This window comes from Aptenodytes forsteri, unplaced genomic scaffold, assembly GCF_000699145.1.
Source record: "Aptenodytes forsteri isolate BGI_AS27 unplaced genomic scaffold, ASM69914v1 Scaffold492, whole genome shotgun sequence".
Classification (NCBI taxonomy): domain Eukaryota; kingdom Metazoa; phylum Chordata; class Aves; order Sphenisciformes; family Spheniscidae; genus Aptenodytes; species Aptenodytes forsteri.
Genome location: NW_008794172.1, coordinates 1235672 through 1260653, shown reverse-complemented (window position 1 = coordinate 1260653; position 24982 = coordinate 1235672). Strand labels below are relative to the sequence as shown.

Here is a 24982-nt window from a genome sequence, read left to right as displayed (position 1 = left end):
AAAATTTCCTCTGTTGATGCATTTTCCCCTCCCATAGTTAGAAAGAGGCTACACTGGAGAAGCAAATACAAAATGAATTTGGAACAGAAATACCTCAAAGTATGCTGTACAACTGGGACTTCCACTGTGTACATTTTCTCTTTTCCATCTTTCATTTGACTTTTGAAAGTCAAGTGCCAATTTTCATAGAAAACAGCAACAGATGCAGCTGCAGAGTTCGTAGAAGGAAAATATGCTTGGAAGAGTATTCAATAGGACAACCTTCTCTGCCTGATGCCATAATGAAAAACACCTCCAAACTTACAAACTTTCTAATTCTATTTAACTTTATGAAGATGTAACACCATGGGAAAGCTCAGGGCATTTATACAATGTAATAAAACAGTATATACACAACATCCCTGCCCACCTTTGTACGTAGATACAGATTTCCAATATAGCTACTTTTTAGTGTGAAACATTCTTCAAATTCATTGAGTGTAAAACAACCAACCAACTTCATTCTACTAATTTCAACAATAATTTTAGCAACTGTCCCAGCTTTGGGGAAAAAAAAAAAAAATTGCGTCTGCAGCTATACAGTCAAATAAGTTTCGTCTGCTTGCAACAGAAAAAGTAATTTACAGATAGCTTCAGCATGACATAGCACACACTGGATAGCCAATTTCTTTTTAAACAAGGAACTGTTACACAATGTTTTACAGACATTTTAGCTGTAAGAGCATATGCTATTAAAAAAACCAGCAGTTGTGATGTCACCAAACATTTTAAGTGGAAATAGAACACATGACACATTGTATAGAAAGTCTAAACATCTGTAACCACTTACGTTCACAGACACAGCCGTGCTACAGAGTGGATGTGGTTAATTACCATTTGATATACTAGCCTTCAGCACACAGGAGATGGTGATGAAGGATAAGACTTGCAGTCTGACCTGTGCCATTGTCCAAGTATAACTGACATTCTAGCTGGGTTTCAAGGGATCTTTCCTGCCTTATCCCAAAGCCACAGATACTAAATATCTCACCACAGATGGCTTGCATAAAAGACAAATAGTTACACTGAACAGGAAAACGCATAAAATAAGAAAAATGGAGAACAAGCAGCTCCCAAAAAACAGCCACTGTCCAAGAGCATAAGTAGAAATAAATCCCTTTAGTAGGGTAAACAAACTATTCCAGCCTCTATTTGTCTGGTCATTCAGAACACAGGTTGATGAACTACTTTTTAATCATTACCTTTTTGTTGCTGTTCAGCTCAGTGCCCAGATTTCCGAGTCTTAGGTTTTGTCTCTTAAAAGGGGAATGACTAAGAAGTGCTTCAAGAACCATTTCTGAAATGATGCAACACGCTGAGGAGACCCAGGACATGTCATGCAGCTGTGGAATCTGAGGGGCAGCTGACATGAGCACACATCGCCCCCTTGTGCTTTTGCTCTGGAAATACTATTTTTTGTTCATTTTGTAGGTAAGCTTCAATTGAATGTCCTTTCTTTCAGGACACTTGCAACAGTGCAAGAATCACAGTCCCACAAATATAAAACCAGTAAGAGTCCACGAGGGAACTAGGCTCATCGCCGTCTGAACGCACGTGATATCCTCCAAGCATTGGGCTCCTCATAGCGATTGTACAGGGGTTCCAGCCGCTGCTGCTTTTTCTGTTTGCTCAGTTTGGTTGGATCAGAAACCTTGAAGAAAGCTGGTGCAAATTCCACCAGCCAGCGAGGATCAATAGTCGTCACTTCACGCATATATTCCTTGGTGGTCAGCACCAGTTCATGATACACCACCCTGTGAAAAGGGACAACAACTTTGGAAATCAGTTTTTCCAAACAAGAAGAGACAAGGCAAGGGCTGGAGTATCTAAGCTTGCCCCTTTATCTCTGTTTCACCCTCCTTCAGCATAAGGCTCCTTATAAGCCCCAACGCAGGCTGCAAAAGAACCATCCAGAAGAGCGATCTTCTTTTTCCTCTCCTACCTCACAACTACTCTTCAGCACAGAAGTACTTCATTCCATTTAAAACAATTTTCTCCCTCCCCGTTCCCTCCCTCCTTGTACTCAACACTCAGCATTTTAAACTCACTTCCACAATACAGAAGCACGGAACTGCAGGCTTCTGGCCTGGTCTTGGCTCAAAAAGTAAGTCTCATCTCTGCATAGGCACTAATTTTAGCAGCAGAAAGATCCAAAAGCAGACTTGAAACTTTTCTCACTCTGCTCATTGCTGAGGAATCAGCAGCCTATACTTTGATCTGTACTCCACAAATAGTGCACACCACAACCTTTTCAGTTATAAAGTCTGAACTGAAATAGAAAATTACATGATACTGCCTTCCTTACCATTCTGGCTGCCTGTTGAAGAGAGCACTGGATGGGTGGATATAGACTACTTGTTGGTCAATGAGTGTCCGATAACCTTCCTGGGGATCCTTCTTTGCTGCATTTCGGAAGAAGCCACTACAGATGGCCTTCTGGACTCGAACTGTTGCCTTCCCACAGGATACCACATCCAGCTTGTGCCTGCCAGACAAGAGTTAGAGAAAAAAAAAAAATTAGAGTTCTCCAGATTTGGGTGCAGCTACCAACATCAGATTAGCAAATTTTGTTTAGCTACTGCAGTGTAAGAACACTAAGAAAACAAAGTCACTACTTGTCCTTCTCGACATGCTCACCTGTCCATAATGCCTAACATCTGCTTGCGGATGTCCTGCGCCCTGCGTAAGGATCGGGCCTGGATAAAATTTTCATAGCACCAGGGATTTGAAAATTTATTATTCTTCCAGGAATTGTACACAGCCAGCAAAGTGAGGTGGTCACCTTCCGTCTGATGGAACTTGGCTTTCTTTTGATCAGCAAGTGCTTGTTTATCCTAACACATAAAATGTGTATCAATCAGGTATCTACATTGTAGATACAATCCTTGTGCAACATGAAGGCTCTTTATCACTCATACCATGACTTTTTAAGTCTACCAAAAAACAGATGATATAAGACTGAGAAGACAACACAAAATTTTGAGTGGTGAGTGACTAAGGACCAAGTGATGAGAATCTAAAGGTCACTGGGACTGCTCTCACTAAGCCAAAACTATGCCTGTATGAAAGAAAAGCCTAGAACCGTTCTCGCTAAAGAGAGACCTCATGTGGAGTCTCCTAAAGACTCTCCCGTGAGTGACAAGGAGCTGACCAGAAAAGATGAAGGATTTTTTTTTTTTTTTAAACTGATACTTCTTAGTTGATTTCAGTCCCTATTGTTGAAAGGACACTTCAAAGTAAACAGCCCATTTATACTGTAGGAAGTATACGCATGCATTGAACTAGCTAGTTTTTTATTGCTCTAGAAGCAACCCCAATTACTCATCAACAAAGGTGCTGAAGCAGTAGCTTTGACCCTGCTGACCTACTCACCTCTCCCCACTTCTCCAATCTGCAGATAAAACATTAATCAAACACTGTGGCTACACAGATCAAAATTGAAGTTTACAGACTAAACCGCAGCAGGCCATCATAATGAAGAAATAATGGATTCAAGAGGAGTCTGCTGTTGAGGAATCCTACCACAGCATAGTCTGCTGCTTGCCGATTTAAAAGAAATCGGCACAGGATAGGATTGCCATGAAGAAATACCTTCTGTGTATCTGAAAACGACAAAGCCATTCTGAAGTCTAGAGCTGGGACTGATTTGGTTTAGGGTTGTATGTGTTTACTGGGAAATGCAAAAGAGAATGTGACACTTCTAACTCCCATCTTCCAAGAAACTACCAACATCCACAGCTACAGGGTGTTTAACCAAAAGGTACATCAGAAATGTAATGTATGAGCACAGTCTAACCAAGCTACAGGTTTATTCTGGCAAATATGCTCACTCTCTAACACCTGAGACAGGCACACAAAAAACACCCAGACTGTAACACTGCTGCTTCTTGGCTGCATTCCTTACCTTTGGCCTGTAGAACACATTCTGTACAGACAGCATGGACACTATTGTCAACATTTCCTCACTGCATCCCAGATGTACAGACATGATCAACATCTTACACAACATAGGCTCCAAGGGGAATTCTGCCATCTGCAAGAAACCTGTTTCAGGGTACCCTGCAACATCTTGGAAAAATGTTGAGTTCTCTCAGTGCAAAAGAGAGCAATGCCCTTTCTTCCGTGCTCCCTTTCCACAGCAGTGTGCTTTACCCAGAATAACTTTGCTCAACACAAAACAAATTATTTGTCTGTATTCACTACCACAAGAATATCCCAATACTTACAGGAAATTTTTAGACATTGATAGAAGTAACCTTATGAATAGGGAGAAGTAATAGCTGCTCCTTAAAAAGCAGAAGATACGTAACTATGGTAAGTGAAAAGCTACCAATAAAACAAAAGAATAATAGGAAAAGGAAACCAAGAGTGCTAGGCAAGTCCTTATACACCCACTCTCATGTCACCCCCTACATACTTGCAACCCAGCCAGTGCTAAGTAGTATTCTATTTTGCCTACCCTGCGCCCAAGTCGAGTGAGCAGTCCCTCATCATCCAGAGCTCCTAGGGTGTACAGCTGCTCCATGGCAGTTATGAGAGTTTCCATTGGGGGAGCATCCATAAAGTCAAAGGACAGCAAATCATTGATGCCCATAGCCTGAACAGGGGGAGTGGAGAAAACCCAAGTTAAAACACTGAGAAGGAAGACACCAAACTCCAGCCAGAGATATATAACCATCAGACAATGAGGCACTAAAGAACTTTAAGCAACCCTAGCCTCATGTCCTTATCCTGACTGTAACCACAGTCACAAATTGTATTTCTGTATTTCTACACTTGAGATAATCCGCACTGGCCCATGGCTTTCACTCACCATTCAGTTTTCCAGTCTGTTTCTTTGTACTGTTCCATACATCTCTCAAGCAAGATGATTCAATTGAGGAGACGCGCAGGCTAAATGCTGGTTTTGAGGGCTTCCTGCCTTGTAAACTAGTGTGGCTTGACAGCTCCAATGGACACTAAATATATCTCCACCCTTCCCCTTGTTCCCAGAAAGGGGGAAAGGTAGCAGCTTCCCCAGCTACTATGTACTGGGTTAGATCCAGTTTGAGGACTCCCAGAGGGATGGTACACACTTAGAAGATGCATATGTTTGGAGATCAAAAACCACTCTAAAACAGTGTCTTGCCTGTTAACAACACAAATGTACCTTACATAGGAAATGTGTACTGCCCCTAAGATTCCTGTTTCTCAGACCTCCTGCAATTAACTGTTCTGTGCAGCTGAGACTTGTAATTTAGGTGGATATTCAACATTAACCCTCAACAGAAAAACGCAGGAGCAAGCTCAGTGCCTGAGAATTGCATTTGATGCAGTCTCCCTTCCAAAATACCTCTGTTCACTAGAAGGATCTGAAATTACAGTAGTACTTCATGAGGCTCATAAAGGCAGAGACTCATTTATTGAAACGCTTATGATCATGTTAGCTTGCTACAAGTTGGTGAAATACCCACCTTCAGGGAAAGTACTGTACTGGCCAAATTTGTTCTCTGGATTTCAGGCACATTGGTGGTTAGCATTTCATCTCGATAAGCACGCTCTGTATATAACCTGTAGCATTTTCCTGGTCCTGTTCTCCCAGCCCTTCCTGCTCGCTGCTTTGCTTGAGCCTAAAGGTTAAAAGGCATCTCAGTGAACAGGTGTAAACAGGCACAGGTGAAAACAAGTAAAATAAAATGATTAATTATTCACAATTTTACTTGTATTAATATAAAGAGATTTCCAATACAACCCAGGAAAGTATGTATTCCTTAGGCACAGCCTCAAGAAGTCTCAAGGTGTTATCAAAAATGCGGTTTTATTATTGCCTCACTTTGCTTCCATGTGCTTGGACACCATATCATCAAGATACACATTACCAGCAGGGAAAAACAAACAAACAAACAAACAAAGTCAAACACAGAATGCCTACCTGTGAAATGGGTGTAACAACCAGCTGGTCAATTCCAGTCTTGGAGTTATAAACTTTCTGCTTCACAAAGCCAGGATCGACTACGTAATATATTCCATCAATAGTCAAAGATGTCTCAGCAATGTTAGTGGCAATGACAACCTGCAAATAACAGTTTGATTCAGTACCAGTTCTGTCTCTGGTTGCCAAGCCAACCCATGCTGCCTAATTTAAACAATCCATTCTAGATGATACAAGCAGTTTGTTATTAATGCAACTACTATCATTTAACATCGAAAGGAGAAATGTGTTCACAGAGAAACAGAAAGAAGTGTTATCTACAGTCAAAGATGGACAGGTTTTAAGTATCTACATTTGTTTTAGATTTGGGCAATATGGGAAAAGAGCATGATAAATTTCATAATTAAAAGCAAGTGAAAGAGCATTATAAGTTTGTAGGCAGACTGCACTGACTTCAGGAAGAATTTTTGCCTATCACTCAAACACAGTCTATGTTTAGAGAAGAATCTTCCAGAGAATCTCTCTCTAGATATTCATTAGCTGTTTGGTAGGAAATTTACATCCAACAGGAATTGCATTTAGACTTCACTGAAGTTAATATCCTTTAAAGGCAGCATTAAAAAACACACCAAGAATATCCCACACAGAGGTTTGCTACACCAGATGTTTTTATATACATTTTCAAAGGCTTAAATAACATGTATAGGCAAGTATCCAACCAAAAACATGCTCTAAGCTACATATAAGCCACCCTTTCTCCAAAACTACATCATTTTCTCTGAAGTTGTAACTAACAGAATCAGAAGTGCTAAAGAAAAAAAAAAAGAAAAAAAGATGTATGATTAGCAGTGTAATACACCCCACTATTAAAATGTATCAGGAGAAGATGAAGCCACACTTAGCTGAAATTACCTTTCTGCTTCCTGGTGGGGCTGGGTCAAAGATCCTGGTTTGCATTTCACTGGGTAAAGCTGAATATACTGGTAGGATAATTAACTCTGGAACGTCAGGTCCTAGAGATTTCATCCTCTCATAGAGGATTTCACAGGCAGTGTCAATCTCTTCCTGACCAGTTAGAAACACCAAAATGTCACCTACACAGGAAGTAAATTAAAACATCCACAGACTCAATTCTGTTCAGTATAACTCCCGCATTACCACATTTCCATCCCGCACTTTTTCCATTTAAAGCAGAGGATCCCCAACTTTTGCTAGCCCCTGGGCAACAACTCTTAGCCAGAAGCAACATACTTCAGTCTTTCACCCAACTTTTTCAGCATTTTATTTACGTATTTGCAAACAACAGAGGATAGTGCTGAGAGCATTTTGCTCATGTTACTAATACATGACCCATGACTTACAGAAAGACCTTGCTCATAGGTATTAGTCCTTGAATCACCAATCACCCTAGACCATTCTCCACTCACCTGGTGGCTCTGTTAAGTGGATCTGCATTACTGTAATCAGACTGGCATCCAGATAATCTGTCTCTGGCTCTTTTGTGTACAGAATTTCTACTGGGTATGTTCTGCCAGGAATTGTGAAGATTGGAGCTTCGTAGAAATACTGAGAGAATTTCACAGCATCCAGCGTTGCTGACGTCACTATCAACTTCATATCCTGCCGTTTCTGCACTGTCTATAGCAGGATAGAAAGTTCTCCAGTCATTTACTGCCTTTGGGACTATTAACACATGACTTAAGTCTGTAGCAGGATAGAAAGTTCTCCAGTCATTTATTGCCTTTGGGACTATTAACACATGGCACTTGACTTAAGTCAGAGAAATATGACCAGTAATATCAGGCATTTTGATGTCTGAGTAGAGGGGCAGCATCAGTTCATTCCAGTATCCAGAATTTCAAACAATTTACCGCTAAGGTCACATTTCAAACCTTTCTTAGCAGCACCTATCACAGAAAGCCTTTGTCAGAGAAGGAAGAGCAAAGCAAGAACACTCCTCTACTCATCCATCGTTATGAGCATCCTGGACTGCCAATTCTCATTGTTACTGCTGAATTTTGCTTGCTTTGTCTTCACACAGAGGCTCATCTTACGAAAATTTGGACTACAAACCCTTAGGAGCATTTGCTTTGCTTCAGAAGAGACTCTTAGAGCACATGAATGAACATGATTTGTGTGACCTTGCCTTTCCCTGTGCGTTCCTACCCATATGTAGGACAGAGGACATTAAAGCAATAAAAATCAAATGCTACATTACCTTCTTCAGGAGTCCAAAGAGCACATCTGTATGTATGGTCCTCTCATGGGCTTCATCCAGCATGATAATGGCATACTGAGTCAGATCAGGATCTATCAAGCACTCCCTGAGTAACATACCATCTGTCATGTATTTGATAACAGTTTCAGGGCTAGTGCAGTCTTCAAATCGAATGGTGTAGCCAACCTAGAAAGAAGAGTTGCACAGAAACTGAAGCTACAGAATTAAGTTATTAGCACCATAAATTCCCAGTTTGATTATTCTGCAAGGTCATTTTAAAGCCTACAAGGGAACAGACACATGGACACACAAGCAAACTAGCTCCAGTACTGATTCTTCCTACTTTTCCTCATGCTTATTTTGGCATGTTCTTCAGCATGGAAATTCACCTCTTGTCCCAAGCAGCAACCAAATTCCTCCGACACCCTCTTCGCAACAGACATTGCAGCCACTCTGCGAGGCTGAGTACATCCAATCTTTCCTCTTGATGTATATCCTGCCTCAGCCAGGTATTGGGTAATCTGTGTTGTTTTCCCAGATCCTGTCTCTCCAATAACAATCAGAATCTGGTTGTCATGCACAGCCTAGAAAAGGTCATAATAGATACACTTGTCAAAATTTAAAAACAAAAAGCAAACAAAACAAACAAAAAAATCAATACAGTATATCTTGGACTAGGCTGAGCACCTACTGCTCTTGCTCCAGCTGACCCAGACCAAAAATCATACAAGTGTTCTTACTGATCAAGTCAGCAAACTGCTTAACCATTTATCTGACTCATCCCTTGCCGACATGATCCTAGTTTCAATTTTGACTTACGTCAATAAATATCTGGAGCTTTACTAAAATATATAGATATATATATAATCCTTTAAAATAATTATTCTGAACTACAGTTCTGCACTTAAAATTATCAACTGGCTATTCACCTGCCAACAAGCTAAACCAAGAATATTTATTTTGAATTATTGCTTGCTCAAACAAGAATACCATTTCAAGAGTCTTACTTGTATCAGCTGCTCCTTCAGTCTGAAGATTGGGAGACTCTCTCTCTGCTCAATGATGGAAAGCTGGGTCTTCTTACCATAAGAAGCTTTGTTGCCACCAAATGCATGTTTCTTCCACTCTGGGATATCATTGGGCATCATCCCAATACCTCGCATGTTTGCAGCTATTTGTCTTCCATCCACTAGAAAAGAAACAAATTTCACCATTACATTTAGATTCACACAGTACAGACCCTGACAATCCTGCTCCTATTGTTCCATCATCCATGCCTTCTATACTTGTGTTTTTAAGTATTTTTAAAGTTCCTACATGTATACCCCCACTATCGCATTAATTTCCATGTAAAAAATTGCTTCACCATCTACCACACCTTTTAGTAATGCATGCTTGGTAGATAGCAGGATATACCTGTACATTTCCCTTGACATTCCTATTTCCACTTCAGTGGAAAAGCATTTCTTCTTTGCCTCACTTTTAAAGTGAGGCAGACAAACACAATATCAAGAAATTGCTCCTGGGTTGCTCAACTATTACAAAAAAAAAAAGAAAAAAGGCACAGTTCACACTTAGATGTGTTCAGACATACCATCAGGGAGAGGATCCACCCAGTGTGTGTTGAGTCCCATGGGGATAGAATCCATCTCTGCTTCTCTCTGGGCTTGTTTAAGTTCTCGTCTTTCTTTAGCCAAAGCACTCTGCATCATTGCAGCCTGGGACAAGGATCCATCTGGATTCTGGAAAGCAAGAAAAAAGTTAAGATTTCAAGCACTCCCAATCCTTCAACTTCAATTATCTCTGTCGCCACTGTCCTTTAGAAGCCTCTTCTGAAGATGCTTTAGAAGATGTTAACATTTTATCTATTTGAGTTTCAGGATATTTCCATTAGCCCAGCCTCATGAACTTCCGTGGTCATGACTAATATGGAGTATCCCTACACTGTTCAGTCAGAAGGATTATGGGCACAACCAGTGAAAAATAAGTATTTCTCTACCACTTTCTACTTTCAAAAGGTAAGAAAAAGCCGAACAGAGAAAGTATGTTCTAACACACTTATGTGAAATGGTTGCTGCTGCAGGCTAATGCACATTTCGGTTCTATTATTCCACTTCACTATCACCAGTTAAGCAAGAAACCGGCTTTGTAAGTAAAGAAAGGATCTTCAGTTCAGCGGTAATGTTTTTCAGGGCTCTCAGTAATGTCCAGGTGGAAAAGTGGTTGTTAAATTCCCAAATGTTTATTTAATTAAATCAAGTATATCGGTTTTAGTCCTGGAAATCTCGTACCTTTACTATTTTGATGGGACTCATATCCATGCTCTGTTTAGTATGACCTCGAAGGAACGGTGGCTCTTCTTCAACTAACTCAATCTCAAGGTCCTCATCTAAAATCCACAAGTGACAATTTTTATAGAAAAGTTAAACATCTCCTTTCAGGTACATAAAAGTACCTCTTCAAACAGTGCTTCCTGTGTATTCTTATATTGTATGCATTATGATGTAATTAGATAGTTTTAGAAGTGAAAACACCACAAATAAAAAGAATGCATAGACAAGGCACATCCAAATGTCACTAAGGCCAGAGCAACCCTAGTTCCAAATGTTTAAGATGACAGCAAATTGTGAGATGCTTCACATCCACTTATATCATCATCTCTTTTTGAATCAAAACATGTCCAGAAACACAAGGAATTTACAACAACAGTAAGACTACTTGGAAATACTACCTTCTTCATCATCAACTTTAGGAAGAATCCCAGTCTCCTCATCAAAGTCGGGAAACTCTTCCTTGGAAAGCACGTTAGCTGCAATCATCTGGGAACAGAATGAATACAACATTAATTTGTCCCCATGAATGAAGACAACTCACGCCTACGAGGTCTCAGTTTTAATGCTATTGCCAGACTTGTAAAACAGGAACAAAGGAACATTGTGATTTCAGAACAAGGGAATGGTCCTACATTCTGGCATGCGTCTCCCCAAGTCATCCAGTCTCTGAGCAAATAGTCCTTTTGTTATTCTAAATACCATCAGTGTGAGACAGCTGGCTTATGCATGGCAGGACTGCACTGATAATCAAATACCACCTAAGTGTTGCTGGATAAAGATCATGATTCCCCAGGTCAGAGTGATCTCTGGAGGTTGCCTGGTCCAACCTCCTGCTCAAAGCAGGGCTAACTTCATAGTTAGAACTAAGCTAGAAGTCAGCAATTTAGAAGGAATAAGTTACACAAACAATCAAGGAGCTGTATTCTAGTTCATGAAACTCCCTAGCAATTTTACTGACTGACACCCTATTTCCCTGAATACAAAACACACCTGTTTTATTTCCCATTTCTCTGGGTCTGAAATTCGGGTGAGGCGTTTCCGTTCAAGGCTATCATCCTCCACCTCCGGGGCATTCACCAGGGACAGGTGACTGGGTCTGTCTGGGTTTCTCATAGAGGTTTCTTCATTGGTTTCTCCAACCAGGTTTCTCCTTCGGTTTGGGTTCAAGTCTTCCCCAGTGTCTTGATCAACATCCTACATTAGATTGATTAATCAATCAGCTCTATGTATATTGAACTTCTCCTTATCTATTAAGATGGGTGCTTCCTCTAACACAAGAGAAAAAGCAGAGTACGTTTCTCAGAGAGACTACTGCCAACAACAGCCCATACACAGAAAATGCTATTTTGCGTGCTTTTTTTTTTTTTCGCTGGTTTTGTGAGGCAGGTACACCCCAAGGCCTGGAACACCCTACTCTGCCTTGGCAATGGCAGCGCTTTCATTTAAAATGAAATGATTCTCTCATACTGAAAAAGGAAGACAAACATAGCAACAGCTTGAGGTTTACCTTGTCACTTAGCTAACACATCAAGTCAAACAATTGTTAGGAACGTCACATCAAAAACAAGAACCTACAGAAAATGAGTAAAAAGTAATAGGCCACTTAAACACAGAACAGTAACTCAATTTTTTTAACTCCCACTTGAAGCGTTATGTATTCATTTTCATCAAAAAGAGCAAAAAATAGCAAAAAAGGTGTAATCTTTAAAAATGTTGGCACCACAAACTCTATTATAAGCACTACAGAATGTCTTCCATACCTTCATGCTCAGGCTGGTTTTGGATCCAGTAAAGGATAACACTTTGACTTTTACTCTTTGTCCTTTGCTCACAACGTCAGCAACATTGGCAACCCGTCCTTCTCTTCGAAGCTCTGAGATGTGAACCAAGCCCTCCCAACGCTTCCTGTAGGTGAAACAAACAGAGGGGCATGAGATGTTGCATGTTATTACTCCGACAAGTCCTTCAGATCATTCAGTCTGGATTAAAATATTTTGTTGTCAACTGATTGTTTCTGTACGTTCATAAACTGTTTTTCACAAGGAGAACGTTCTCTGCTGTCGAATTTATTTTTCTGAAACAGACCTTCATTTCAGCATCAAAACCCAGCATACCTTACTGTAGTCTCATAACCTCTTTAAGATACTAGCAGAAAAGAGAACTCAGATGGAATAGTACCAGATTTATTGTGAACATCAGAAGGTACCTTAGTCCTTCCAGCTGCACAAAGCATCCAAATTGCATTATACTTGTGACTTTGCCATTGTAAATGTCTCCAATGGAAGGCTCCTCAGGTGGTGGACGGTCTATGTGCTTGTCTCTCCATCTCTCACTGCTCTTCTCGACGTACTTCTCTCGATCCTTACGGTCCCTACTGGGACTTCGACTTCTGCTCCTTGACCGGTATCTGGATTTTCCCCTGTTCTTATCCCGAGTCCTAGAACGAGACCTAGAACGAGATCTGTGCCTTCGTTTCCTGTCCCTGCTACGACTTCGGCTCTTCCTCTTTTTCTTTGCCCTAACAAACAAACATTACATATTTGTAGTGAGATTCCACATAAGAACAGAGCGAGCAGGCAATACCAACTGCCAATACCCATCCCCCAAAGACACACCAGAAACCTACCGGTGGTCACTATTCCTTTGCCTGCCTTGCCTGTCTGCACTAGGCATTAGAGCTTCAAGTTCTTTAAGTGCATCAGCTGCCACTTTCACATCATCTTCATCCAGCATATTCTGCAAGAACAGAGAACTATTCTGTAAGAAGGCTGATAAAAAGTCTGTCACAGAGAATTAATCTACAGAAAGGATAATCATATGCATGTCTATTTAGAAGGAATGTAAGATAAAGATCAGACAGAATACGTGATATAGGGGGGAAAAAAAGTAACAAAAAGTTACCGCCCTATTTTGCCACAATATTGAGACAATTCTGCTTTTGTATAAGACAGCTTCATTTCAACACCTCAAATTATTACAGAAATATAAAATGCAAGTCCCTCGTAGCACCTGAATGTCTAATATTTTTCTCTAGTTTGTAATCCATCATTACTTTGAACATTATGTAAGAAAGGCCAGGCCACAAGTTTCGTGTCACAGAATCTTCCAGGTATTCTGCAAAACAGTATCAATGTGGCAATTGCTTAACAGCTATTCCTGATAACTATGTGCAATAATACCAGCCTTCTGCTGCTTTTACATTTAATTTCTCATAGTCCATTTTTATCTATACGTTAGGAGGAGACACTCAAATTAACATGAAAAAAAACTTGAAACTAAAGAGAAATAGGGAAAAAAAAAAATTATGTTTTCACATACTTACAAAAGAAATCTGAAATTATGACCTTACCCTGATGTTAGGATTGTCTGGCCTGCAAAGGGCTGGAAACAATTCCTTCAACTTTTCCTTCTCCGATTTGGGTTTGACAACTGCCTCTGATTTTGAGATTTAAAACAAAAAACAAACAAAAAACCCAAAACTTAGAAGAGCTAGAACGATTCACTCTTTTCTGTAATTGAATATAAAGTTTAACTTTCATCTGAATACAAAGATTGATACAGATTTTAGAGATTCAATTTAAAGATTACAATGTTACCTTCCTACAAATAAAATTCTGACTATTAGTGAATCTGTGAAATACATAAATACTCTAAATAGTGCACTCAGTATGTTTTTAGTGCCTAAACAGCTTTGCTAACCTACCACTAACAACAGCGAGACTCCCACTGCAACAATAAGATACAAACTCTTGCCTTACAAGACCAGAACAATAACTACATCAATCTTACTAAACAAGGCCAAAAACTACAAAAGACTAAGAGTTTTGGTTTTCTTTTTACACTGAACTGATAACAGGGACAAGATTATGCGTACCTTTGCTCGTAGATGGCTTTGGTGGAGGCCGCATTGTCTGTATGAGACGGAGCAAGTTACTGATAAGGGAATCCTGAAAAATTTAATAAAATACTTTAAGAAATGACTGCAATGCTGTTTTTTATTATTAGAAGAAGGCACAAGTGAGGGCTTTCCTAGTGGGACAAAAAAAAGCTCAATTCTGAAGATGCAGGTTCATCTTTGGAAAGTGTCACTAGACTTCATGTACATCCTGAAAAGATATAGTAAGTTGAATCTGAAAATGATTATGATATTCCATTTAAGTGACTTTTCTACTTGTCATTTTTAATCACCTATTTAATCCAAGTACAGTTATTTCTGGGGAACTCATGAACACAGCATCTAAGTATCGTAAAAAGACTTACAGCAGCATTTACCTTCGTGAAAAGTCTTTTCTTCCATATTTTATATGCTCAGTGAGACAATAAGCAGTTCGAGTCCTCAGAAGGATGCTTTGCAAAAACTACAGAAGTTTTTAAAAAGGAGGAGGGAGGGGGAGGCTTGACTTGATGAGACAGGAATACTCAAAAGCTAATTAGTGCATAGTTTTCCAATTGAAGAAAACCAATAATCACTCCTCGCACCTCTCTCTCAAAACCAAAAAGCTCTATGAAATACACCAGGACAAGAACACGTAAATAACGTTCAGATCTGACTTACAGTGAACTCAGCACCATTCTTTAGAAGAACTGCTTTAAACGTCTCAAACGTAGTATTTTTCTCAGCAAGACTTATCACAAACTCGGCTGCGAAGAAAAAGCAGAAAGTAGATTAGAACAAATAATTAAAAGGCAGTACAAGCACTTCGTATTTGGATAAAAGCCGTTCTCCCAGCAGCGCGGTGACCAGCTAGGTCTGCCTACCTACGGAAAAGCTGCCACGCTGCTCGCAATAGTCGCGGCGTCGCCTCCCAGCCCTTTCGTAGGAGCCCAGATCGAAGCGCGCTCGCGACAAGTTTTTTTGAAGAAAAATCATGGTTTTTTTTCTGAATTCGGAAAGCCCCTCCGCAAAACGCGTCCCAGCCGACAGGAACGGCCCCAACAGCCCTTCCCATAGCTGCCGTCGGGCCCCTGACGCGACAGACACCGAGCCGCGCTCGCCACGGGGATCCCCAAAGGCCCTGCCCAACGGCCCAACCCCCGGCTGAGGCCCGCCTGACTCACCCAGGTCCTTGTCGTTGATGCCCAGGTGGTTGTCCAGCTCGGTGCAGACCTTGGAGACTAGCGACAAGTACTCGAGCTTCGCGAGCTCCTCCAGAGCCGCCAGGTCCGCCATGATTCCGCCCCCACCCACGCACGCGCACACCCGACACCACTTCCGCGTCCGGGGCGCGACGGAAGCGGTGCGGTGACGGCGCGGGAGTCGCGCCGGCACCGATCATAGAGAGGGCGGAGACTCGCGGCCGGGGCCAGTCTACGACACCGGCTTTGTGATTTGCGGCAGGGGTGAGGGCGGGAGGAGGCCGCGCCCGCTCGGCTCCCCGCGCCGAGGGCGCACAGCCGGGCCAGCCCGGGCGAAGAGCTCACCGCAAGAAAACCGGCAGGGCGGCCGGGGAGGGTCGCAAGGACGTGGGCAAGGAGAGCGGGCTGCAGCCATGGAGGCTTTCCAGCTCGCACGCAGAGTGAGCTGCTTTTTTCCCACTGGGATGCTTGCACCCACGTGTGCCGAGCGCACAGCTAGCCACAGCTGTCTGATTCGGCCTCAGGTACCTTCCAGGGAATGGCTATTCCCTGGTCTCAGCTCTGCCTCTTTCTTAAAGCCTTCTCCCCGTAAAGTCTCCCATCTCCCTTCATGCCCGCGTACCTGCTGATGAGCAAGTCACTGTGTCGCTGGAGCTGTACAGCGGCTACAGCAAGGGTGAAGACCCACCGCACAGAGACAAGTCATCCACCTCTGGTTGCACAAGGCCCTTTATTTGCGAACAGACAACAATGGTACAAGTGGAGGACAGCAGTATAGAAGCACAGCTGGAAACCCAGCAGCAGGGGAGGGAAGTGCACAGCAGAATCAACAATATGGCAAATACCAAAAGCACTGCAGAGATGCGACGAGCAGGGAGGATTTCAGTATGGGACCTGGAGCTTCTTCATCCGTGCTTCAGGGAGGAAGCTGACTAGTTACCATTTCAGGGTGATCTCAATGGATGATATAGTGAGGAGCAAGACTCCACAAGAGTGCTGTAAGAAGTGCTGGTTTAGGAAGCATTATTTTGAAGACAGGATCAGAGACTTTCTTCAACAGTCTTCAACTATTCTGATGCTTTGGTTCTATCCTTCAGTGGGACAGACGCAGGAAAATGCTGAACCACTGAGTAAAAATTTTAGTCCAGCAACTCCCAGGCTCTTATTTTACCATCTAGAATGCATCAGGCAGCATCTAAACTAGAACCTAAAAGAATAACGTTTAACTCCTCCATTGTTTGGGGGATACAACTGCCAGCTCTGGGAGGAGACAAGGCTGCCAGGGCTGTTCCTCTTGTAAAGTCTGTTGGGTAGTTTTCCAGCTTTAGACAAAAAAAAAAAAAAACAAACCACCAGAAAAAATCCCAAAGAACCCCAAAACACCACACCCCAGAACCAGCTGTTTCCTGATATTTGTGCAAATTAAGCTCTTCCAGTCAGAGATGAACTCTCTCATGCTTGTTCAGGTTGAAAGCATTAAATGCCAAAGCATACAAGAAAACAATACAGCAAACAGCATGTGCTGGCCACTACACACCACTGCCTGGAAAGTAGCAATCTTTTTGGTTCATGATACAAAATGCATTTTCTTCTCACTGAAATGGATGCCATTAAGGAACAGCTAGCAGATGAGCTTGTTTTAAAAATACATATATACAAAAATGCATATTCTCACCTCCTATACTGGACAGCTTAAAACAGCAGTCACCCAAGAGTCACTTTCACAAGGTGTTTTGGCATGACATGCAGTAGTTTTTCTTAAGACCCAGACATATAGAGACATCAGTCCTGTTTCTTGCTCTTGTTGCACAGGTTGTACAACGGTCATTAGATTCTGGTGATGTCGATGCAATCCAGCCAAAAAGTCTCATCACAGTCCTTTTTCAAGTTATAAAATACTTAAATTCAGGACAGAAGTGCAAAATTACGCAAGGAGGAAACAACTAGGAGTTAGTCTGACTAACAGGGCACTGCCTCCAAAGCAGTAGTGAAACAGGAGTGTGGCCCACTCCCATCAGCCACGCAGAGACACCCCCCCATACACTGGTCACTCTGCTGAAGCATCAGCCATGATAAGGCACTGAAAAAAGAAAGCTGCAATCCGAGGGCAGCAGAGTCCACATTCATAAGGCCAAGTACGTTACCATCTTCGCACAAGACATGGAAGTCTTATCCTGTTTAAGGCACAGAATGAGAAGAAGCCCCAGAAGTTTGTCTCCCTATGACTTGCCTTTGTGGTAGAATATGCTGCACCCAAAAGCTCTGCCAACCTGGCCCTGTCATGGCAGGCAGTGGTACAATGGGCGAGGTAGCGTGGCATTCCCCTGGCAGTCCACGTACTGGTAGTCTTCAAAAGTCAGCTGCTCTGAATGACACAGGTACGTGCAGGTCAGGGTACCCCTGCAAGGCAAAAGCAGACCAGAACTGCACTTGTGATTGTCCCAGATGAGACTTCTCATAACGTAAAGGTCCCATGGTGAGCTCCCACTGCCATCCTCTTTTGCCTCTATTACATAGCCCCAGAACACAACAGTCAAGATACCCTCAGCTCAATTTCACATGTTGAAGAGGGAAAGCATCTTTCAGATTGCATTAAAGACAGCCTTTACAAGATGACTACCATCACAGCCAGGTGCTTTGGCCATCCTAGAAGCCCATTAAGACTTCCTACCCCAGCATAACCCTCATGTGCCATTTCACCATTTACCTGTTCCCAAAGTGCTAGTGCATGTCACAGTGGGTGGCTGTTTATGGAGTTAGCTAGACAAAAGCATGTATCTTTCAATCACTATCTGTCTGTGCCACCTGCATCAAGTAGTTTCTCCTAACACTATGCAATCCATCAGTGGGTAATATTGGCAGGAGGAGATGTGGTGCAGAAAAGTGTAAAGATGACTGGAATCATCTTCAGCTTCTGGCTAATGGAGAGCTTGCAGGTAGAGAGATCAAAGGTCTTATCAGCCCATAGCATCAGCTAAGAAGGATAAAGTTGCCTTAACAGCCAGAGCCATTCTCCATGCTGTCCAAAATGCACCATTTTTACCATGCTTTGAGTAGCATGGGGCTTCTCTGCGTACTTTACCTGCTTAAACTTCACATCACTCAGCACTGATTACAATTAAAACCTGCATTAAGTCCCATAAAACAAGAAACTTGACAATACAGCCCTTCAAATTGCAACAGAAGACCAATATTTAAATATTTGTGTTTCGGGAGATCGCCAGTGACATTTCTTTAGTGACTTGGGAGAATTCCAGCCTGGCATGCCTCCAAGAGATTCACATACTTTCTCCAATCAAATGCTTTTCCTAATATTCACAGTCCATTTCCAGATAGAGCAGGTGAAGCCCTGGCTTTAGATCAGCACAAAAGACCATGATGCAAAAGAAGTTCCTCCTTCCTGAAGAAGTCATGGACTCGGTGACAACAGTCTGCAGATGGTGAACCTAGAGGTCCATCTTCAAGAGTAGGCTCACAACCTGGAGTCTGTCAACACAGATGTGCAGGGAGATCCCTCTAGTGGACACAGGCTACACAAGGAGACAATTTCTGCTGCAGTTCTCCAAAGTGCAATTGAGTTAAACTCAGCTAATGAAGACCACTTCTTTCATGGCTGCATGGAAGCCTTCTAGCACTGCTATACCTCGCAAGAGCTTCCCTGTCTCACACACCGGGCTTAGTGCTAACTCCAACCAGAACAGTAGCAACCTGTCCCAGCAGGATCTGTATTATAAAACTGCAGTTATACTCCTTCCTCCCTGGCAGGGAGGAACAGCCAATCTGCATTTGCTTTCCTAGCAGGGCCTGTTGTACTCTAAAACACAGTCAAGCTGAGCATGGTCCTCTGGTCCATCCCCCAAACAGGAACTGCCTCAGGCAACAGAATCTGCAGAAGAGCCTGCTTTCTCCTGCCTTGCTCTCGGCAGCTGCTGTCAGAACACTTGGAGGCAATCATCCACACAGAGTCCAGGCTGAATGAGTCTGCCCCAACACCATGAGGCAGGCAGGCATAATTGAACTAGTCAGTACTTCTAGCTCTAGACCAACAAATTACTTCCCAACAGCTACAATCACTATTCCAGAAGGAAGTCTGCCAGGCCAGCTTGCCTTAAGCAACAGTGACAGCTTGAGCTGTCAGTAAGCCTGAATCCAGGCGACTCCCCAGGGCAGTGATGGCTTTGGAGAACCATCTCCTCCTCACACCTCAGCACACCTATCTGGGTAACAGCACATTCACACTGCAGGCAGTCCTGCTCTCAAAGAACAATGACTGCAGACGTTCTTGCAGGGAGCTGAGAAACAACGTAGATGACATGGATGTTAGTTATAGCTCTGAACCAGGCATCACTTACTGTATATGCAGCAGAATATTGTGAACTTTGACTTTTGTCCAGGTGCAAATGTTACTACAAGAGAAAAAAAGAGAGTTAATTTCACAGGAGCTGCCTGCACCATGTGTCTCCTGTCCCCAGTTATTCCATTGCTTCTCTGCTTCTCCAAAAAGATCCGCCTTTGCAATATTCTGACAACAGCTACGTAGGCAAAGTTCTTCAAGCACAGCAGCATGTACACCAGTAAAACATGTTTTTGCTGGTGTTAACTCTGTAACTGTGGATCTAGTAAGCATGGGCCTTGTAAATATGAATGCACCACGCTACGTAGGCAAAGTTCTTCAAGCACAGCAGCATGTACACCAGTAAAACATGTTTTTGCTGGTGTTAACTCTGTAACTGTGGATCTAGTAAGCATGGGCCTTGTAAATATGCAATGCACCACCCGTCTGCATAGAAGCTTTGGTTGCTCTGAACTTCATACAGTTTGCTGGTCATTTGCAGAGAAATGCAGTTTGTACAAGGTACCCTTAAATGCTCCATTTGTGAGCAGCAAAAGTTGACAACCTAGACGTCAAATTGATATCATCACTTACTCATCAGAATGTATGGAAAATGACATTGTTGAGCCAACACTAAGCAGAGAATACCAATAAATAGAAAAGGAAATGAGTTTAAAAATGGATGTGCCAGACTTGTATCCAGATCAGCTCCACACATTAAACTGAAAAGGACACGCTCACTCAGCTTCACTCTACAGACAGGACCAGCAGAAGAAATCTAGTCATGAAAAGCCTATAAGCATTAATGTTATTCACTAACCAAGGGAAGAAATCTTCAAGAATTACTCACTAGGTGTTGTCGTCCAATATCCTACTGGCCACCATATAATAGATCTGCAAATGTGAACAGAAGAGAAAGCATGAAGTACACAAGAACTACAGTTATGTTTGTATACAATTCAGAGAGCTGAAATAGGGAGAACTGGACTCTCGTTAGATGTCTGAACCTGAATTTCAAGATCTAGCCTAACAATTGTTTTTAACAGTAAGTAAGAAAATAGAATCAGAAATTAGATCTAAAAAGGCCTTAAAAACGTCATCTAAGCCACACACCTGACCTTTACACCAATAGATCAGCTGTGCTCAAACTGTTCCCACCAGGGTTTTGTCTAACCTGTTTTTAAGCTTGCCATCATTTTATGGCAAGCACACAACCCAGCCCACTACTCGAAGAGCAGACATATGTTCCTTGCCCAGGAATGTATTAGCTTCAAACTCAGCAACACGTAAATTCTTACAACACCCCTTCCCAAAGTGGGATGTGGGAAGCTGCATGTGGAAGAGCTTTGAGTACTTGGCAGACAGATGACAAAGAAGTGGGTCAAGTATACAATAAGCACCTCCCTTACCCAGGACATCCAGATTAGTTTAGGAGAAAATGCAAAAAACAGCAGAGTTCACCTGGCCGCTCTGCAAAGGGCTCATATTCAGCAGGGTTTTCATGGTGGTCTTCCCTACTACCAGGGACTGGTGCAAAACCTCTATGTCTAGCTGCACAACAGTGACCAGGTAGAAGTTGTTATTAGTTATGTTCAGCACGTTCTAGGGAGAGAAACAAAAAAAACCCAAACCACAAATCACCTTGCAGCAGGGCTATATGTTACTGATGCAAAGCTACTTTAAATATACTCCTGCTATGACCTTACAGCAACACTGGACCACATCATCCCTTTCAAATCCTCAGACGTACATCCAGCCTGGCCACAAAAGCATGTACGCTGCAGTGTCTCCCATGACAGTCAGAGGGGGGCAACCAAGCAGCTCAAGGATGCAAAAGAAAAAGGATTCCCAGAATTAATCACAGTGCTTCTTCTACACAGCCACTTTGTGCGACTTGCTCACTTGCAGCCAGGCCAGCCACACCTCTGATGCTGTAACACACTCCAGACATTGATTCCAAGCAGCCAGAGAGTGGACTGAGATGGTGGGAATGGTATGACTAACTTCAGCCAGTGATCAGTTAGTTAGCCTACACATGGAGTGACACAGGACATAAGCAGGGAGCCCTTCAGATCCACTCTTTGACTGTGAGCTGAGCACTTACCGTCATGTTGAGATATATACTGGTGGTGGTGGCATTAAAGCCAATGGAGGAAGCTTTCAGCCCTGCAGGCAGCACAGTAATGGAGCGAGGAAACAGGAAGAAAATACCGAGAGATGTTGTCAGCAGGCAGATCGTCACAGCAAGACATACATAGAGTTTCCTGCAAAAGAGCACCAGGGCCACAATCATTCTCTTGGTTTGTCAGCTGCAAGCACCTGCAGTTCTGCTCCAGCTCAAAGGGAGGAGACAATAAAAGCTTGGGTGCCAGAAAACCGGAATGGGTTTGTGCAGAACTATTTGCCAGCTACCAAATCACAACAGAGGCAGGGTAGAGTCCCACACACTGACAATGGTGCATTACAGTACAAATAGCTGGAGATCCCAACAACTGCACACAGAAGACTGTCCGATATCTGCTGTTGCTGAAAAGACACAGTAAACACCAAACTTACTGCAAGTCAGAGCACAAAGAGCAAAACACCCAAAGTACTGAGGCTTTCCTTCATACGCAGAAGAAACATCCAAAAGATGAGAAAAGGGGAAAATTTAACAGGACTTACGTTCGTCTAGGCTTCAGCCTTTGGTCACCGTATGGAATCAGAGCCACCAGCTGCTTCTCTTGCTCTGAAAGAGGTGGCAGCAGATCAGAGACCACGCTAAGCACACAAGTAAATAAAGCAAATTGCATTGCAGGACATTGCACAGCAGCCTAGTGTCCATCTGCACTCACCTCACAGGTGATGCTGTCCAATTAGAAGGCAAGTGTGATGCAACTAAGACTTCAGTTTAAGCATTCCCATCTCTGGGCAGAAACAACAACTCCCCAGGGGCTCCAGGGTGGGCTTTGAGTAATTATCTAGAAACAGCACTACCTGCCTTCCCATCCCATCCTCCCCCAATAGAGGCAGCCCACAGAAGTCAAAAGTGAGCTGGTGGTACCAAGACAGGACATTCCTAGACTGGATACAATAAAACCAACTGGTTGAACCAAGGTCTTTAGGCAGAGAGACATATACCAACCTCAGAAGACTCAAAAAGCACTGACACAGCACGCAGAAGAATCACCTACCCCCGGGAATCCTTCCTGTTCCCTGACACGTTGGACAGTTGACATAGCTTCGACGTGCAATGCCCACACAGGGCACACAGGATGTAGCAGAGTCATTGATACTAGCGTAATTGGGGATTTCATCTTCAGCATCCAGTTGCCTGGGTAAAATCGGTTTGCTTTCACTCTCCTTTTGGTCAGGTGTTTTCCAGAATGGTGAAAGTTTTCCACCCATGGTGGAAAGAAGAATTCTCACTAGGTATCCAACACAAAAATGCATTAAGAAAATTGTCTCTGTAACTCAACCTCCAGGAGCAGCACCATTAGCATTTGTAATAGATCACAAGTATCCTAACATTTAGCAAGTTTCTTAAAGCACAGCTCTGAAGTTGCTTTAAAAGCTGACTTACTGCAAGTAACTCGCTCTTTTAAACATTCAATCTTCTAGATACCCTGGTTCAGGAAAAGTGTCTGAGAATGCCACCCTACAGAATAGCATACCAGATTCTTCTTTATCTCATAGTATTTGGTAAGAGAGGGGAACGCTGACTCAAAGCTCCTGAAAGTTTCAAGATGACCACATAGCCCAGAAGAACTGCCAAGTTCTTGACTGGTCGTTACTCACCTACATCCAACAGGGAACTCACCTGAACATCAAGAGCTTGGCATTCCCAATCAAGCACAGTGTTATTAACAGTAACAGTAGCCTAACTAAAATCAAATAGTGTGCAAACAGAATCTAAAAATAGATAAAATAATAGAATCTAAAGATAGTATATTTTTTAAAAGTTAAAAATACAGTTGAACTCATTTTCCCAGGCTTCTGACCATCAAGAACTTTTACATCAGCTCCTAGTAATCCTCCCAAAAGCATTAACAATACCAAGCTGAGGAAAAGCAACTGTATTTTCATCACAAAGACATGAGTTGAATGCAGTTTCCTACCTGTGCCAGTCTTTCCTCCAGGCAGTCTTGTTTCAGCAACTCAGATATAGGCAAGATGTTTAGCTTTGATAAACAGCAGCTTCTACATTTGCCCAGATGAGCCAGAGGCTTTGCATGAATAACCCCTCAGGGCTCAATTATAAAACATACTGGAGATGAAAATCACCATTTGGCAGTGGAGAACCACCAGAGTTGCAGAGCATAGTGCTCATTCCACAGCCCACAAACCTGGGCCACAATGGCAGGACACGGGCTGATTCCAGGGGCAGCTGCTGTTTTCCTTGCTGACAAAGGAAGAACCAGGATCTCATTTAACTAGCAGAGGCGGACACGGCTGCAGCACTGCCCATTCAGCCGTGGAGGGCCACAGAGGGACCTTTCAGCAGCCCCAGTACCTCAGACTACAGAATTCTGCAAGACACTGCTTGGAGGCTCAAGGTAATTCAGTCTTCCCCACCCCCTTGCAGCATGCAGAGGGGAAGGGAAGGACAAAGATGCCTGAAGGATCTGGGCTTTTCTAACACGGAAAGGGCCTCGTTATATTGTACCACAAATCCCCATCTCTGGTCTCTTGAGGGCCCCAGGCAGTGAAGCTGCAGCTTTACCTACACTCTCAGTTAACGTTTACTAGCTTTTCAGAAACAAGCAGCGAGGAAGAGCGGCAGCCTTTTCACAGAACTGCGACAACCAACCACGAAAGCTAGGAAAGTCATGAGTACGTATCAGAGACACCAAGCGAAAGGCACAGCGGGTAACGTTTAACCCCTTCATGTACTGCCCTTAGACAGCCTTTCAGGTTCACCATAACCCCTACCACCCCCCCCCACCTCGCGCACCAGTGCCGCCAGGGAGAGTCCCGAGGTCTGCAAGGGGAAGCAGAACGCAAAGGCAACCAGCTAACGCAAGCTTCGAGGAGGACCTGCGCCCTGCTACCACGAAGCGCCGCAGGCGCAAGGGGCACCGCCGGCTCCCGCA

At 42.9% G+C, this 24982-nt stretch overlaps 2 protein-coding genes across 2 annotated transcripts; both read right to left on the bottom strand.

The window, feature by feature from the left end:
* Window positions 1–10: 10 nt before the first annotated feature.
* On the bottom strand, window positions 11–15671 carry DHX8 (DEAH-box helicase 8). Its single transcript, XM_009282972.2, has 23 exons — window positions 15560–15671; window positions 15057–15142; window positions 14376–14448; window positions 13851–13936; window positions 13128–13237; window positions 12708–13019; window positions 12262–12406; window positions 11492–11695; window positions 10900–10987; window positions 10460–10557; window positions 9763–9910; window positions 9176–9357; window positions 8558–8752; window positions 8169–8354; window positions 7378–7588; window positions 6863–7044; window positions 5951–6091; window positions 5493–5648; window positions 4499–4636; window positions 3944–4072; window positions 2677–2873; window positions 2345–2524; window positions 11–1793 (listed from the first exon to the last, which is right to left on the bottom strand). The coding sequence occupies exons 1-23, from the start codon at window positions 15669–15671 to the stop codon at window positions 1574–1576; spliced, it is 3579 nt and encodes a 1192-aa protein (XP_009281247.1). The 3' UTR covers window positions 11–1573.
* Window positions 15672–16289: 618 nt separating this feature from the next.
* Window positions 16290–23313, bottom strand: TMEM106A (transmembrane protein 106A). The gene is made up of 7 exons (XM_009282960.2): window positions 23084–23313; window positions 22575–22638; window positions 22015–22174; window positions 21372–21512; window positions 20761–20804; window positions 19930–19983; window positions 16290–17977 (listed from the first exon to the last, which is right to left on the bottom strand). The coding sequence occupies exons 1-7, from the start codon at window positions 23295–23297 to the stop codon at window positions 17857–17859; spliced, it is 798 nt and encodes a 265-aa protein (XP_009281235.1). The 5' UTR covers window positions 23298–23313; the 3' UTR covers window positions 16290–17856.
* Between the last annotated feature and the right edge of the window lie 1669 nt (window positions 23314–24982).

Coding starts and splice junctions, on each gene's coding strand:
- DHX8 (XM_009282972.2), bottom strand. CDS start 15,671: ATGGCGGACCTGGCGGCTCTGGAGGAGCTCGCGAAGCTCGAGTACTTG. Junction 9,911..10,459: donor GTCCCATCAAAATAGTAAAG/GTACGAGATTTC, acceptor CTTGCTTTCCAG/AATCCAGATGGATCCTTGTC. Junction 7,045..7,377: donor CCACTTAACAGAGCCACCAG/GTGAGTGGAGAA, acceptor CTTCCTGTGTAG/GTGACATTTTGGTGTTTCTA.
- TMEM106A (XM_009282960.2), bottom strand. CDS start 23,297: ATGGGTGGAAAACTTTCACCATTCTGGAAAACACCTGACCAAAAGGAG. Junction 21,513..22,014: donor GTATATATCTCAACATGACG/GTAAGTGCTCAG, acceptor TTCTCTCCCTAG/AACGTGCTGAACATAACTAA. Junction 20,805..21,371: donor GCCCTTTGCAGAGCGGCCAG/GTGAACTCTGCT, acceptor TCACATTTGCAG/ATCTATTATATGGTGGCCAG.